At 49.8% G+C, this 15630-nt stretch overlaps 1 protein-coding gene across 2 annotated transcripts in view; it reads left to right on the forward strand.

Moving 5' to 3' along the window:
- The window catches only part of MBP (myelin basic protein), a 154022-nt gene that overhangs the window by 100330 nt on the left and 38062 nt on the right, over positions 1-15630 (forward strand). For both annotated transcript variants that reach the window (XM_015122215.3, XM_015122218.3), the window contains exon 4: positions 13976-14412. In XM_015122215.3, coding sequence (XP_014977701.1) covers positions 13976-14412 — 437 coding nt within the window. The remainder of the gene's footprint in view (positions 1-13975; positions 14413-15630) is intronic.

Here is a 15630-nt window from a genome sequence, read left to right on the forward strand (position 1 = left end):
ATGGACTCTCGCCGCATTGGAGGAAGAAACCTGAGGCTGTGTGTGCAGCCTCACAGGGGTGACCGGCCAGCGCGCGGCCGCGCCTCAGTGACCCCGTCCCCACCCTCCCGAGGCTCCCCTAGCACACGGCTGCCTCTCCTGTGGCCCCTTCCCTGCCGTGGGAGGCTCCAGGGGTGAGCTATGTGGAGCAAATAAAAACTATATGTTCTGGGCACACAAAGGAGGCATTGGTGTGAGCTGGGTGGGTTGATGAGCCTCGTTTGTGGGAAAGTTTTCAAGAAATCTCTGCGGGTAGCCTGGCAGGCGGCCACATGCCTCTCATAGATGCAGAATTTCTGCCATAGCAAATCCACGGGCCACACCATGGCCCTTTTTGTTTCCTTTGCCCTCCCTGGTGGCCCTGAGCACAGCATGCTGTGACACAAGTATTCCACAAACAAGGAGGGTCCTCTTCGGCCCTGGCCCACACTTCCAGATTCCACGGCTCTCTGCAGGGCTCGGCCTCCTTGAGAGGGGCCGGGAAAGTGGAGGCCCTGGGTACCCCTGGCGCCTTCTCCAGTGGGACAAGGGGCCAAAGCTTAAAGCTCAGTCCTGCACCTCTAGCCCGGAGCTCTCCTCACCTCCACCCGCAGAAAACACACATGTTGCCGTTGCCGTCGCTCAAAGTTTCTGTCCAACTCTTCATGGGCAGGGAGCAGACCATCTGTCTGCTGGACAGGAGCTGGAGCCGAGAGCTCGACACAAGCACTGGTTCCCACTGGGCACAGCCTGCAAGGCTCTCCCCATCCATGAGAGGGGTCACCTGCGGCCCACTCTGCAGCCAGTGTACAGCCTGTCCAAGGTGGCCAAATGGAGAAGCACTGACCAGGAACCTGTCAGAGGCAACAGAGCTGCACGGTCAATGCCCCCGTCGTGCCAAGAGGCTGATGGTCTGCAAATAGGCCCTGGTGCATTGTTTCTTCTGCAGCTTGGCATGTAAAATGCAAAAAGATGTTCTTCTATCAGATATGTCAGCACACCCAGCGTTAAGGACATTCAGGAGCTCACTTACGGAACAGTACCCTGGAAACTGTCCAGATAGTGAATTACCGGCTTCAAAACATCCACAAAAATGAGAACTTGACCAGCTTCAGGTCCAAACAAACGGGATATTCCCTGCCTTCTTTTTCTTAGCTTTCTTTACGTGTTCCTGAAATCTGCACTTTTGGGGGAGTTGGAGGTGTCTGCAGGCGAGGGCGGAGGCCCTGAGCAGAGGCTGGCAGGGCAGGCGGTGGCCCGCAGGGAGTGAGAAGATGGGCAGGAGGGCCGGCGTGCTCACAGCCTCGGGGGTCTGTCTGGCATCTGCCAAACTGCTTTAGGTAAAAAGCCAATTATAACAAGTCCAAAACATCTTCCCACCATTAATTGTAACAAGTCCAAAACATCTTCCCACCATTAGAAGCAAATTGAGAATTGAAATTTAGAAAGGCCACTTGAGGAAAGCTGTATGATCGTATTTCAGTTTAGTGTGGAGTTTTTATATGGTTTTTCCTGGGCTAGAGGAAAAAATATCACCTTCTTTTGATTTTCTGAAAATAGGATTTTTTTTTTTTTTTTTGGCAATGGCTGAAGAACTGGATAACTTTTCTTTATTTCTCTAAAACAGTGTCTATATAGCTTTAGAGTTTCTTGACCATAAAGAATGGTGCTGTGACTTCAGAATCCCCTCTTCCACAGATACCAGGTTGCCCCTCTGAAGGGCTTGAACTTGAACTTGGGTGTGCAGACTCCTATTTTGCTGTGACGACTGGTCCCCATAAGAGAAAGTCTGAAATAGGGTCAGTTACGGGAATCTAGATCGCACAGTGGCCCCGGTAGCCTCAGTCGCCTTGAAGATACCGTCTCATAAAAGGGTATGGGAGAAATGTATATGTTTAAAAAGCGTGACTTTAAAAACACCAAATCACAAACCAAATAATTAAACATTTTTCCATTGTGTGAATTCCACAATAATAGTTTCCTTGACCTGTTCCATGCTGCTGTTTTCAGTTAGCAGTTAAGGATTAATTTGAACAATTGTGGAAAATAACACATTTTGGTGTATTTGGATATACAGATTTATTTTTGGCAAATACTTCCTAAATCGACTGTGGGCTAGAAAACCAGACTGCAAATCGCTGTCAGAGAAAATTGTTCTGTGTGCCGGAACCACAGGGCCGTCCTGCTCCAGTGAATTCTGCCATTGTGCATTTAAGACAAAAGTACCCAAAGCATCCCATCCCTTCCCGTCCCCGTGTGGAGGCCTCGTCAGCCCTCAAAAGTGGCTTCCCTGTTCAGAGCTCTTTCCACGCGGAGTCCTTGTGTGAATAGCACCATGGGCTCTTGGGTCTCCTTCCAGTACTTTCTGCCTCGGATACTGTATGGCCTTATAGCTAGATTGCCAATAATGGAAAATAAAGGAAGAAGCAGTAATATTTCCAGGAGCCATTCCCAGCCTCCTAACCATTGCCTGAGCCTCTGGGGACTCTCATTTCTAGTTGCTTGTATTTTAATGTTATGGATCCCCAAAATTTCCTTAGGCAATCGTGTGGACTCTAGGCCCTAAAAAGATCATCTGGAAGTGCATTTTGGTGGCCTGGGAGGGGGGCCCTATGAGACCCCTAAGACTGTGTCTGGGTTTCCTGTGGGGGTCAAACCTACAAGAAGGATGTCTGTGAACCGTAAGCTGGAAACCTGGATTTTCGAGCCAGGAAAATTCCTAGTCCCTGGGCTAAATTTCCTTGTGGTAGAGGACAGATCTGTCAAATCAGGTCAGTGGTGACGTGTGTGTGTGTGTGTGTGTGTGTGTGGTCATTTTATGAGATCTTAAAACACTCAAAACTAACCAGAAGTGTACTCTAGGCTTTAAACCTAACTAGATATGTTACCAAAAAATATTACTTTTAAAGCCAAGGTAAAAATGTGGAGAACAAGTGAGTCTATTATTATACTGATCTCTGAAATAAATCAGGGATGGGCACAGTGGCTTATTCCTGTAATCCCAGCACTTTGGGAGGCCAAGGCAGAAGGATTGCTTGAGACCTGGAGTTTGAGACAAGTCTGGGAAACATATAGCAAGACCCCATCTCTAGAAAAAGTTTAAAAAATTAGTTGGGGCAGTGGCTCACGCCATCTACTTGGGAAGCCAAGGCAGGAGGATGGCTTGAGGCTGGAAGTTTGAGACAAGCCTGAGCAACATAGCAAGACTTTGTCTTTACAAAAAAAAAAATTAAAAATTGCCTGGGATGGTCGCATGTACCCGTAGTCCCAGCTCCTTGGGAGGCTGAGGTGGGAGGATCACCTAAGCCCAGAAAGTTGAGGCTGCAGTCACCAATTATCAAGCCACTGCACTCCAGCATGGGCAACAGAGCAAGACCCCATCTCTAAATAAATACATACATACATACATACATAATTTTTTTCTGTCAAAATATCTAGTGGACATCATGTTGAAAATATACAGAAAAGTGGTTACCAAAAGCCCGTCCATGGGGACGTTTTTAGTGGTCTGCAGCAAAATGAGAGTTGTGAGCTCTGTGTGTATGCAAGGGGCTTGTGGGGTCTGGAATGTGTGCAGAGGGCAGGGAGCTGCGTCTGAATGTCACATCTGTCGGAGACCTGGGGCTCCCTAACACTTTCCCTGGCCCTGCCCCTGCCCAGCGGGACGCCCGCTGGGCTGGACGTCGCAGCCTCTGCTCGGTGGGCCTCGGCAGGTGTGTGCGGGCAGGCGTGTGTGGGCAGATACAGGGTCTTTGCAGCAGATCGAAAAGCAACCCTACGATGTCACCTTTATGAAGCTAAGTGTGTTCCATAGCCTTTCCTCCTGAGGAGAGGCTGTTCCCATTCTATTGATTCCAAAATTCTTTCTTTTGTGAAATTATATTCCCAGTACATGGTCGTTGTCTGCTTTTTTAAAAATGTCTTAGCTGGCAAAATAGAAACTTGGAAGTTTTGAGGTGGCGATACAAAGGCCCACCATTTTCATCCCTAATTTTTCCTATTTTACTGGCCCATGAAGCCTGGGAATCCCCATTTAGATGGGAACGACGCAAATACATAAAATAAGCCCACAGTGGTGACTCACTGCAGGCAAAGCCTCTGCTACGGGTCTTAGAGCTTATTGTTGGGAAACCCTCAAGTTACCTGAGAGGTGGTAATTTTCGTTGCCTTCTGTCTCATTTAGATCTGCTTGGGCATGAATATGACATTTTATTAAGCTTCCCTAGTGAAATTATATTTGGATGATCCCTCAGGTCTAATGTTTTGAGATCTCTAATAATAGGGGACAACATTAAATTAATTGTAGTGAAAAGAAGGACAGCATCATCTCATCCACAGAAGTCCACCGTGTTGTAGTTAAATTGAGTGGTGTGATTGCCTTCGCGGAGAGTGTGATTTCTGAGTTATTTTATTCTGGGTTTATTCGTTATGTTTTACTATGGCATGCTCTGGATTACTAACTAAATGCATTCCTGTTGGCCTGAAAACCCCTGGCTTTAGAACAAAGCTGCAAACACAGAAGGTATCACCAGCGAGCCTCTCCTTGCGGCTGACAGCCGTCCTCCGGGGGTCAAGCCAGGGTGAAAAGCACTGAGTTCAGGCACAGACAGCGGCCTGCAGGCACCGTTCCTGGAACGAGGCGGCAGGTCCCCCTGACCAGAGCATTGGAAGCACAAAGATTCAAGCAGGGTGGTCGAGACCAAACTCGACACAGGAAAAGCAAGAGGCTCAGCCTCATCCCAGGCTCCGCAGTTCAGCAGGTTCCATCGCACACGCTGGGAGCTCAGCGAGCCGGACGAATGCCTGCACTGACGGTGCCGCAGGGGATTGGGAGAAGGGCGGTTTTTCGGAGAGTGAGTCACCCACTGCCCCCTGCTCCTCTGCCTGTGCCAGAAAGGCAGCAGCGGAGCCCCAGCCTGTGCCTCCTGGTTTACTCAGGGTGTGGGGTGTGCCTGGGAGCCCAGATGTTTGTCTCTCACACATGCTGGTTTTGGTGGAAGTTACTTGTGCAATGTGATTTCCACAGATGCAGGGGAATAGAGCACTAGAAATATGCTCTAGGTTGAAAAAACAGTATTTCAATAGAGGACAGTGTCCACTCTGTCATCACCATTCTATTGGAGACAGTCAGGTGTGGATATCTGATTCCTGCCATGTTCTGATTAGAGCAAGGTGAGAGTGGAACAGTTTCCTGAACAAGCCTGGAGCTGTTGCATGCTGAGCTTCACACTGTTGCAGGGTAATACTTGGACAGACTGTCGGATGGGTGTTGAATGTCCTGGAGTCTGGGACTCGGCTTCTGTTCATGTTCAACAGTCATTAACGTATCGACGTCCAGGTGGCCATGGTGCACCAAGACCACTGAGTGCACCCGAGGTCCCTGTGGCTGCAGAGGGGGCCCTGGCTCAGCTCTTGGCTCGGCACAGATCAGAAAGCCTCTGGGTGTCTCCTGGTCAGCCCTCCGTGAGGCAGCTGCTAGTCACGGATGTGCCAGCCATCGATTACCTGCAGTTCAATTTTACCCTGACAGGAAAAGCCTGGCTGCAGTGAAAGTCCATTTGGGCTGGAGAAGGGCTGGTGTCAGACAGCCAGAGGTGGGGGATCGCCTGCGTTTCTAGAACATACGGAGGGAGTTTAGGCAGGAGTGAATGGCAGCTCCTCCATCAATCCCAGCTTAACTTTGCTGAGCCTCAGTTTCTGGTGTGAATAAATGGGCTACTAAAACCACCCGCCTCTGAGAGTTACGAGAATGCACACACGCACCTCCCACAATGCCTGCAGTCTGCTCTGGAACGCCCTCTCTGCCGCTCTCTGCAGGTGTTACGGGTGGAAGGCAGCATTTGTGGGAGGGTGGCATGGAGAGAACATGTCACCCAGGTCACAGTGTGCTGCTGCGGGAAGGAGTCTGGGGATATTTAAGATAAGAATAGAAGTGAAAGCTCCCATCTCATGAGCACAGAAACAGAGGCACAACTGGGCTCAGTGACTGGCTGGAGCACATCGGCTGTTCAGTGGAGGGACTGAGGTCGGCCTCCAAGGTCCTTCCCTGTGGTTCCATACAGACCTCCGGCCCTGATCTCAGCCCCACCCTGGCGATTGCGGGCCGGGCGCTGCCACGACACCGGGTCTCCGCTGCCCACATGCTTCGGTTTGCTCCAAGGAAGCTGCAGAGCACGTGGGCCTGGGGCTTGTCCAGGGCGGTCCCACTCAGCATCCATGTTCTTCCGAGCAATGCATCCAAATACATAAATTAGGGTTTGGACTTTAGGAAATGATAGAGCTGAAAAGTTTAATTCTTTATTCCGGAACTTCAGAGCCACACTAAATGGTTTTATTTACCATATTAGAAAACTCTCTGCAGAAGCAGAAAGAGTAAAATTTTCCTACTGAAATTAATTTCTGAACAGAATTCTTTAGACCAGGGGCATCCCATCTTTTGGCTTCCCCGGGCCACATTAGAAGAATTGTCTTGGGTTACACATAAAATACACTAGTAATAGTTGATGAACTAAAAAGAAAAAAAGGTCACAAAATAACTCATAATGCTTTAAGAAAGTTTATGAATTTGTGTTGGGCTGCGTTCAAGGGCATCCTGGGCTGCATGCAGCCTGTGGGCCACAGGCTGGACGAGCTTGCTTGAGACCATGGGTGTAGAGGCTGACCTAAAAACAAGTATATAAAAAACAGCTTAACAGCTATCATGCTAATATCTAAGTTTTTCTAGCAAAGAAGAGTGGGGAATTTGGTGTCTTTCCTTTTGGAGTATACTCCAGAGAATATCATCATCTTCTATCAGCAAACATTCAATGCTTGTTGGACATCTATGGAGGCCCCACAGCATCCCAGAGATGTTAGAGAATAAATAGAGCCTGGTCCCTGGTCCTTGGAGAGGAGGTCACTTGACTAGAGAGAACAAAGCAAATATGAGGCGATTAGAAGAGAACTAAGGAGTGACTCTGTGGTGCTGGAGTGTAAGATGCACTCGGAGAAGGGTGTCTGGGCCTCTGAGGGTCAGCCTCCCCAGGGTGGGGACCTGGAGGCAGAGGCAGCAGCATGGCCATTTTTGAGACCACAGACATCAAGGGCCTGCAGCAATGCACATGGTGCCCCGGAGGAGAACAAGGGAACCCATGGGCAGAGAGAGGAGTGTGTCCTTGGAGCTCATAGAATGAGGAGTCCGTGCAGGCACATGAGTTAGGGGCCTTGTGTTGCAAAGCCCTTTACGGATGGTTCCAGTGGTTGTGCAGGCAGTGGAACCATGAAGGGAGCCTGGAGAGGAGGGAATTAGCCACGATGTCGCAGTGGGAGCCCCAGCAGAAAGCGGCAGCAAGCAAAGGAAAGGGGGGTTGTGGTCACATAAGAAATAGTCCAAAGGAAGGAGTGGCAGGACCTGGCAACACTTGTGTGCTGGGGATGAGCCGCTAGAAGCAGCCAGTCGCACTGTCAAAATGACGCCACGTGGCCTTTCCTTAACACCACCTGAGTGGAGGATGAGCTTCCTCAGGTCGTGATGCCTGAGTTTCTTTAGATAGTAAACACTATCCCCCAAATATCACAGCTGCGTCCTGCTGCGCATTTCTGTGCCTCAGAAACCGCTCGGAGATACGTGATACCCCTGCTGTTGCTCACACATGGTCAGTGATTTGAATATCACCACCTTCTAAAGGCCAGTGTTGTTCTAGCAATAAGATCAAGGTGTGGGGTTGAAGTTGAAGCAAGTTTTCCTGCCATTGCAGAACTTGATTAATACTACAGAAAATATTATAAGTATGTATTTTGGAAAATGTAGATCTACATGTTTCACTAATTGTGTAATAAATGCTCTGTTCTGTAAATACCCAAATTTAAAAGTCTGCGTTGGGATTTCGTCTGACCGAAGGCAGCATTAACGGACTAAACTGCACTTGCTCCTACCAAAAATGCTGCACATCCGTAGATTTAGACTTCTTCGCATACTTCTTATGTGTTGGGAGAAGCTACTTTGGGGACAAAAATGCCCTTCTCTGTGCCTCACAAATAACTGCATTCAGGGACACAAAGCCCAACTGTTGTAAAAATATTAGTATTCAGATGTTCTTGTGTTTTGTTAATGCGTTTAATTATGCACAATATAGCTATTGTTTTCCTTTCACATTTGCATTAATTTATATTAGCTAGAGAATATAAAGCAGAGCTATAAAATCAGACGAATTATTTCGTTGTTCTTGCAACCTATAAATAAGCATTGCATCCCTGCAAAAACTACAGCTTTGTACTGACCACAGTGTTCTTCATGTTGCTTTTTCAAACACTACAATGCAACGATGTATTTAATAATATGTTATAAAACTTAGTGTTCTTACATAGTTTAATTTCACCAGTGGTCCTGGAAGAACGCTGCTACCAAGGTCTGCCGCCCCACCTGGTCCTGCCTTTTCCGCACTTGTCCTGGAGCAGCTGACCTATGTTTCAGGCATAGGGCTCAGCCAGCACAGACACACTGGCGGCTGTATGCACTCCCTTGAGTGCATGGACGAGACCACCGCGACCCTAGGTTCCAACTGCTGGCCTTACACTTTGTTGTTAGCAAAATATCTATAATGTATGTAAGAGCAGGTTAACCTGCCTTGGAACCAGGTCTTACGTGGACTGCATGATACGTTTCATTTACAGGGCAGTTTCTTGACCCAGGCGATTTTCATTTAAAAAAATCAGAAGCACTGGAATCCTTTTTCCAATGAGTGAGAGTTGGAAGTGTGCCAACTTCCACGAATATAAGTAGCAGAAGCAAAGCAACCCTGCCTCACTCCTCCCATGCCACCCCCTCCCCCCAAAACTGGTGCCCTCCCCTCCTCGCAACCCCAGGTGAGACTGCAGCGCTGAAGGGGCCTGTGTCCAGTGCGTTCTCAGACAGATTCAAAAAAGGCCGCCCACTGCAGTTAGGCAGAGACCCTGGGAAATACACTGAAAATAAAGGAAGGAGCTACATTGGGGTCCAAATGCTCACGATGACTTAAAAGTAGAGGCTGGGCACAGTGGCTTATACCTGTCGTCCAGCATTTTGGGAGGCCGAGGCAGGCGGATCACAAGGTCAGGAGTTTGAGACCAGCCTGGCCAAGATAGTGAAACCCCGTCTCTACTAAAAATACAAAAAATTAGCTGGGCATAGTGGCAGGTGCCTGTAATCCCAGCTACTTGGGAGGCTGAGGCAGGAGAATGGCTTGAACCCAGGAGGCGGAGGTTGCAGTGAGCCGAGATCATGCTATCCCACTCCAACCTGGGCGACAGAGTGAGACTCCATCTCAAAAAAAAAAAAAAAAAAAAAAAGTGGCCGGGCACGGTGGCTCACGCCTGTTATCCCAGCACTTTGGGAGGCCGAGGCGGGTGGATCACGAGATCAGGAGATCGAGACCATCCTGGCGAACACGGTGAAACCCCGTCTCTACTGAAAATACAAAGAAAAATTAGCTGGGTGTGGTGGTGGGCACCTGTAGTCCCAGCTTCTAGGGAGGCTGAGGCAGGAGAATGGCGTTAACCTGGGAGGCAGCGAAGCTTGCAGTGAGTGGAGATCACGCCACTGCACTCCAGCCTGGGCGACAGAGCAAGACTCTGTCTCAAAAAAAAAAAAAAAAAAAGTAGAAGGTGCATCTGCACAGGCACTGTTTTATCTACAGCATCGCCCAAGCTCAGCCGCCTGGGAGGCTAGTAGGCTGTCATCTGGCTTAGTCAATAGTGCTATTAATGCAAGAGGCAATTACATTTTTATTTAAAGTTTCTACAAGAATTGCTGAACCTGGGTTCCGATTCTGATGGTGCTCTGCCTGTTTGCGCGTGTGTGTGTGTGTGTGTGTGTGTACACATTGGTGCATGTGCACAGGAGCGGGGGGTCACCTAAACTTACCGAGTACGAACGTAACTCGGGTGGGAAATGCGTCTGCCCCACTGTCCCTGAGACTGTCACTGAGAGAGGTGGGATCTTCCCCCGAGAGGCCGCTCCCACGGCTCCATCTGCAGAGCTGCCGATACCGACACTGTACGGAGCGGACGGTGGAGGATGCTGTCTCAGGGGACAGCACTCTTCCAGATATTTAGTTTAACAACCTAACATCTCCCAGGTTGAGTATCTTCTCAATCCACGTGAGGAAATGCCCTCAAAGTATTTTTAGTGTGAACCAAACCACGTGAGAAACATCTTTTCCTCACCAACGTGTTTATGACTTTCCCGCCTCTTAGTAATTGTGCAGAAAAGAGTCCACACCGGAGGTCTGGGACCGTCCACTCTGAGGCAGGCCTGTGGCGAGCGAGGTCCCGGGGTGTGGTCTGGGAACGCGGGTTTCCAGAGTGCTCCCACCCACCATGCCCTAACCAGGAGGGCGGTTTGCTGTGCCTGAACGGCTGTGAGCACCACACGGTCTGTGCGGAATGGCCTCTTTCCTCTGGAGCCTGGAATCTTGGTGGCACCAAGCGAGGCAGCCTATGAGACCAGCCCCTAGTAAAGCCCTGGGGAAGGGTCTCTAACAAGCCTCCCTAACAGACAGCATTTCATGCGTGGGGTCACGGCAGGTGAGCATTTCACACGGGTCACGGCGTGTGCTGGGAAATTCAGCGTCCCATGTGACTCTTTGAGGAGGGGTTCCTGGACTTCACCACGCACCTCTCATTGCAATGAGTCATAGCAGTGACAGGATCATATCCTAAGTCCCGGGAGCTCTCCTAGCAAGTCAGGGAAACTGGAGGGGTCACGGGGACCCCAGGGCAGTTATTAAAAGAAGTTCTTTGTGGAAACGGACCTAGAAGAAGATCTATCCACTGCTCACTCTTGGTCACTTGGCAGCATGCATTCTCAGCTGTTCACTGGTTCCTTGTCTACACCTTCCCCAACCAGGCCGCCGCAGCCACTCTCCCCACTCCCCCACCCCAGGACAGAGACCTTCCTTTCCTTAGTGTCCCAGCCAGACTCCCAGTCCATGTCCCTCTCCCGACTGCTCAGGATGGAAGCCAAGGTGCCCCCAGCATCTGGGTCCTACCATCTCAGTCATATCCCTCCACAGAGGCCGTCCACCAGAATCTTCCCTCCCCAGGCCCTGCTGCTTCCCAAACCAAGCCCTGTCTTCTTGCCACATAGCCGCCTGCTCTGCCCTTTCCACCGTCTGTTCACAGCCATCAAGGCTGTGATATCCCTGCTACTGCACACAGTTCCCTGCACAGGCCTCCTGCCCCCCAGGTCACCGCCTGGCCCAGGACGTTCTCAGCCCGGCTGTCCTCCCGGACCCACACAGGCCTCCTGCCCCCCAGGTCACCGCCTGGCCCAGGACGTTCTCAGCCCGGCTGTCCTCCCGGACCCACACAGGCCTCCTGCCCCCCAGGTCACCGCCTGGCCCAGGACGTTCTCAGCCCGGCTGTCCTCCCAGACCCACACAGGCCTCCTGCCCCCCAGGTCACCGCCTGGCCCAGGACGTTCTCAGCCCGGCTGTCCTCCCAGACCCACACAGGCCTCCTGCCCCCCAGGTTACTGCCTGGCCCAGGACGTTCTCAGCCCGGCTGTCCTCCCAGACCCACACAGGCCTCCTGCCCCCCAGGTCACCGCCTGGCCCAGGACATTCTCAGCCCGGCTGTCCTCCTGGACCCAGGACCAGCATGGCCACTCTCCTGCTGCTTCTGCCACCTGTAAGCCGATTCCTCACAGGTTTCCAGGGGGGCCTGCCTTCCCCTCTGCCAGAAGCATCCTCCCCAACTTCCCCAAGTCCTCACAGGGCCCAGACTCTCATCCTGTCCAGATGTCACTTCCACAAGGACCTTCCTGCTGACCCAAGCCCTCTCTGCTTTCCTGTTCTCTTGCCTGATGTGAAGTTGCCCATTGCATGAGTCTCCCGGGGCTGCCAAGACAAATTACCACATGCTGGGAGCTTAAAACAACAGGAATTCTTCTGTGATCATTGTGAAGGCCGGAACTCTCAAGCTGAGATGTCTGCAGAGCCCTGCTGCCCCTGAAGGCTCTACAGGAGAATTTGCGCCATGTCTCTTACTCCTGGTGGTGCCGGAGGTGCTTGGTGTTCTGCGGCTCGTAGATGCACCCCGCCACGCTCCGCCTCCATCTTCACACCTCTTCCCTGGGCGTCTGTGCCTGTGTCCAAACTGCTCTCTTCTTATAAGGACACCAGTGATGGGAGTAGGGCCTACCCCACTGCAGAATGACCTCCTCTTCACTTGATTCCATCTGCAAATATCCTATTTCCAAATAAGGTCACATTCACAGGTACAGAGGTTAGGACATGGATGTATCATTTGGAGGGATACTATTCAATCCATAACATACATTTTCACCTGCTTTCCCCACTAGAATGTAGGTTTCACGAGGACAAGGACCACATATTGTTCATCACTGTAACTCATATCTAGAACAGTACATTACACCTATTTGATACTCACAAATAATGGATGGATGGATGCATGGGTGAACAGATAGGTAAATGGATGGATGGATGGATGGATGGATGGATGGATGGATGGATGGATGGATGGATGGATGGGTGGATGAATGGATGGATAGGTGGATAGATGGATGAGTGGATGGATAGGTGGATGGATGAGTGAACAGGGGATAGATGGATGAGTGGATGAATGGATGAGTGGATGGATGGGTGGATGTATGTATGTATAGATGGATGAATGGGTAAATGGACTGATGTGTGGATGGATGAATGCATGAGTGGATGGATGGATGGATGGATGAGTGAATGGATGGATGAGTGGATATATGGATGGATGGATAGATGGATAAATGGGTAAATGGATTGATGATGGATAGATGGATAAATGGAGGGGTGGGTGGATGGATGAATGGATGGATGAGTGGATGGGGGATGGATGAATGGAGGGATGGGTAGGTGGGTGTGTGTATGGATGGATGGATAGATGGATAGATGGATAAATGGACTGATATGTGGATGGATGGATGGATGGATGGATGCATGCATGAGTGGATAGATGGATGGGTGGGTGGATGGATGAGTGGATGGATGAATGGATGGATGAGTGGATGGGGGATGGATGGATGGATGGATGGATGGGTGTGTATGGATGGATGAATAGATGGATGGATGGGTAAATGAACTGATATGTGGATGGATGGATGAATGGACGGATAGATGTATTGACTGGTATTACAGGAATATGTGAGTGAATCCTGTTTTCTGTAGATAAGTAATCGAGTTTGGAGAGGAAACTAAGTAAATGATATTCATTTAAACCTAACACTATAACTTGAAAGTAAAATGGCTTTAATGTCATTTGTGTCAGAAATGCTGTGTTTTTTGGAGAAAGCTATGAGATGCTCGTATACAACATGAGATTTCTCAATCCCACTTCAGATTTCTAATTGTTTCTGCTTCCAGAGGAGAAGCCAAGTCAAAATGTCCTGAATAAGCAGTTCTCTATTGTGAGAGGCCTCCTGTGGAATCTGGGATTGAAAAAATTCTAAATGCCCCACTTCTTTCATGCATGGATTGCAAAAAGACGTGGCAAGTTTTGCTTCTGCCAAGAAAACTAAAAACACCTTTTGTGAAATAAATGATCCTTACATATTTAACTTATGCACCAGTGGCCTTTTAAACAGTCCATGTCCCGTGAAGGTGCCTGCACATCTGGGGCTCTCCAGGAGCAGCCATGGCAGCACCCAGGAAGAAATGCTGATGTGGCCGCTCTGCGTGCTCCTACTTCATCGGGAAGCCTTGGTGCATTTTACCCAGGGTGCCAAATCTTGAATAACTGAGGAATTCCCAGGACCTTCTGAAACACAGAGCTGCAATAAGCCTGCTCCATCCAGGTTAGCTCCATCCTAGGCCAAAGGCTTTATGAGGACTGCACATATTCTGTGGGTTTTATAGGAGACAGCTAGGTCAAGACCCCTGAAAGAAAGCTGCTTTGTCCGGTGCTCAGCTTTGCACAGGCCGTATTCATATCTCATTGTTGTTTGCAGGAGAGGCAGATGCGAACCAGAACAATGGGACCTCCTCTCAGGACACAGCGGTGACTGACTCCAAGCGCACAGCGGACCCGAAGAATGCCTGGCAGGATGCCCACCCAGCTGACCCAGGGAGCCGCCCCCACTTGATCCGCCTCTTTTCCCGAGATGCCCCGGGGAGGGAGGACAACACCTTCAAAGACAGGCCCTCTGAGTCCGACGAGCTCCAGACCATCCAAGAAGACAGTGCAGCCACCTCCGAGAGCCTAGATGTGATGGCGTCACAGAAGAGACCCTCCCAGAGGCACGGATCCAAGTACCTGGCCACAGCAAGTACCATGGACCATGCCAGGCATGGCTTCCTCCCAAGGCACAGAGACACGGGCATCCTTGACTCCATTGGGCGCTTCTTTGGCGGTGACAGGGGTGTGCCCAAGCGGGGCTCTGGCAAGGTGAGCTCTGAGGAGTAGAGGAGCTTTAGTTTAAATGGAAAAGCAAAGGAGAAATCAGTAGGTGAACTAAGCCATTAGAGGAAGAACTGGCATGTAGCCTCTTGCCGTCTAAGGTCTCGTTCCACGCTGGAGAACGCATATGAGCCCAAGAGTGTGGGCCTGAGTGGCTGCTTAAGACGTTTTCATTTGACTCACCCCCTCTCTTCCTCACAAGGGATGACGGCCGGGGTGTGGCTCAGGAATGTAAGGACATGCTGAATTCTGGATGTCCAAGGGTGCCCGGACATGGGCATTGCAGAAAGACAGCCACATTCTCGGGGTCTCTGGGGGTGTGCGCTTGCAGACTTTATGACTGATTTGCCTCTGCAGCCCACACGCTGGGGTTCAGCCCGGGTTATGCTTGTTTTTTCCAGGAGTCAGTGCTGCTGGCTTCATGTTGCAGCAATCATAAGATTGAGGAAGACTTTTGAACAAAGTCCTCAGTTTAAATCCGCCTTGAGCAGACTTTCTCTCTGGTGTGAGAAGTGGAAGGGGTGGAGGGATAAATGAGTGTCTCTGAATCAAAGCTTTATTATCTTGTGATTCCATTAATTTGCATACAGAGTCTTAGAGGTTTCTTTATTTAAAAGCAAATGTTCTGTGGATAAAAATGTATTACAAGGAGAGAAAAAAAAAAAAAAAGGAAAAACTCTGCCGTGGGGTCCGGCGTCTAGGAGTGGCTTCTGCAGTTGATTGTCAGTGGCGAACGTGTTGCTGCTGGTTCATCAAAGCACTGGTCCCTGAGTGCCATTCGGATTGCAAATGCAGCATTTCACGTGATGCTTAGAGTGTTTGGTGGTTGTGTAATTTTGGAGAGAGAGAAGTTTTTCCCAAAAAAGTCCCTAGTGTATTGGGCGTTCTCTCACAACCTGTAAGATGCAGCTGGTTTTCTGCCTGTGCGCAGGGCTGACTCTGGAATTCCGGAAGGCCTTGTGGGAGCGTAAAAGGCTTTTGAATAACGTGTGGAACACAACGCCTCATTCTGATAACACGCAATCATAAAAACCATAGGGCAACTTGGAGTTAAGGAGTTTCTAAAATTTGCTTTAGTCTCCAACTGAAATTCTTTATTGATCATGAAATTGTTGAAGATAAACAAATGTCAGTTTTACCTTTCCTGTGGGCATGAAAGCACATGGAAGTTTCAGGCAACTGTTAACTTCTCTACCATCTGGTCTG

Source organism: Macaca mulatta, chromosome 18, assembly GCF_049350105.2.
Source record: "Macaca mulatta isolate MMU2019108-1 chromosome 18, T2T-MMU8v2.0, whole genome shotgun sequence".
Classification (NCBI taxonomy): domain Eukaryota; kingdom Metazoa; phylum Chordata; class Mammalia; order Primates; family Cercopithecidae; genus Macaca; species Macaca mulatta.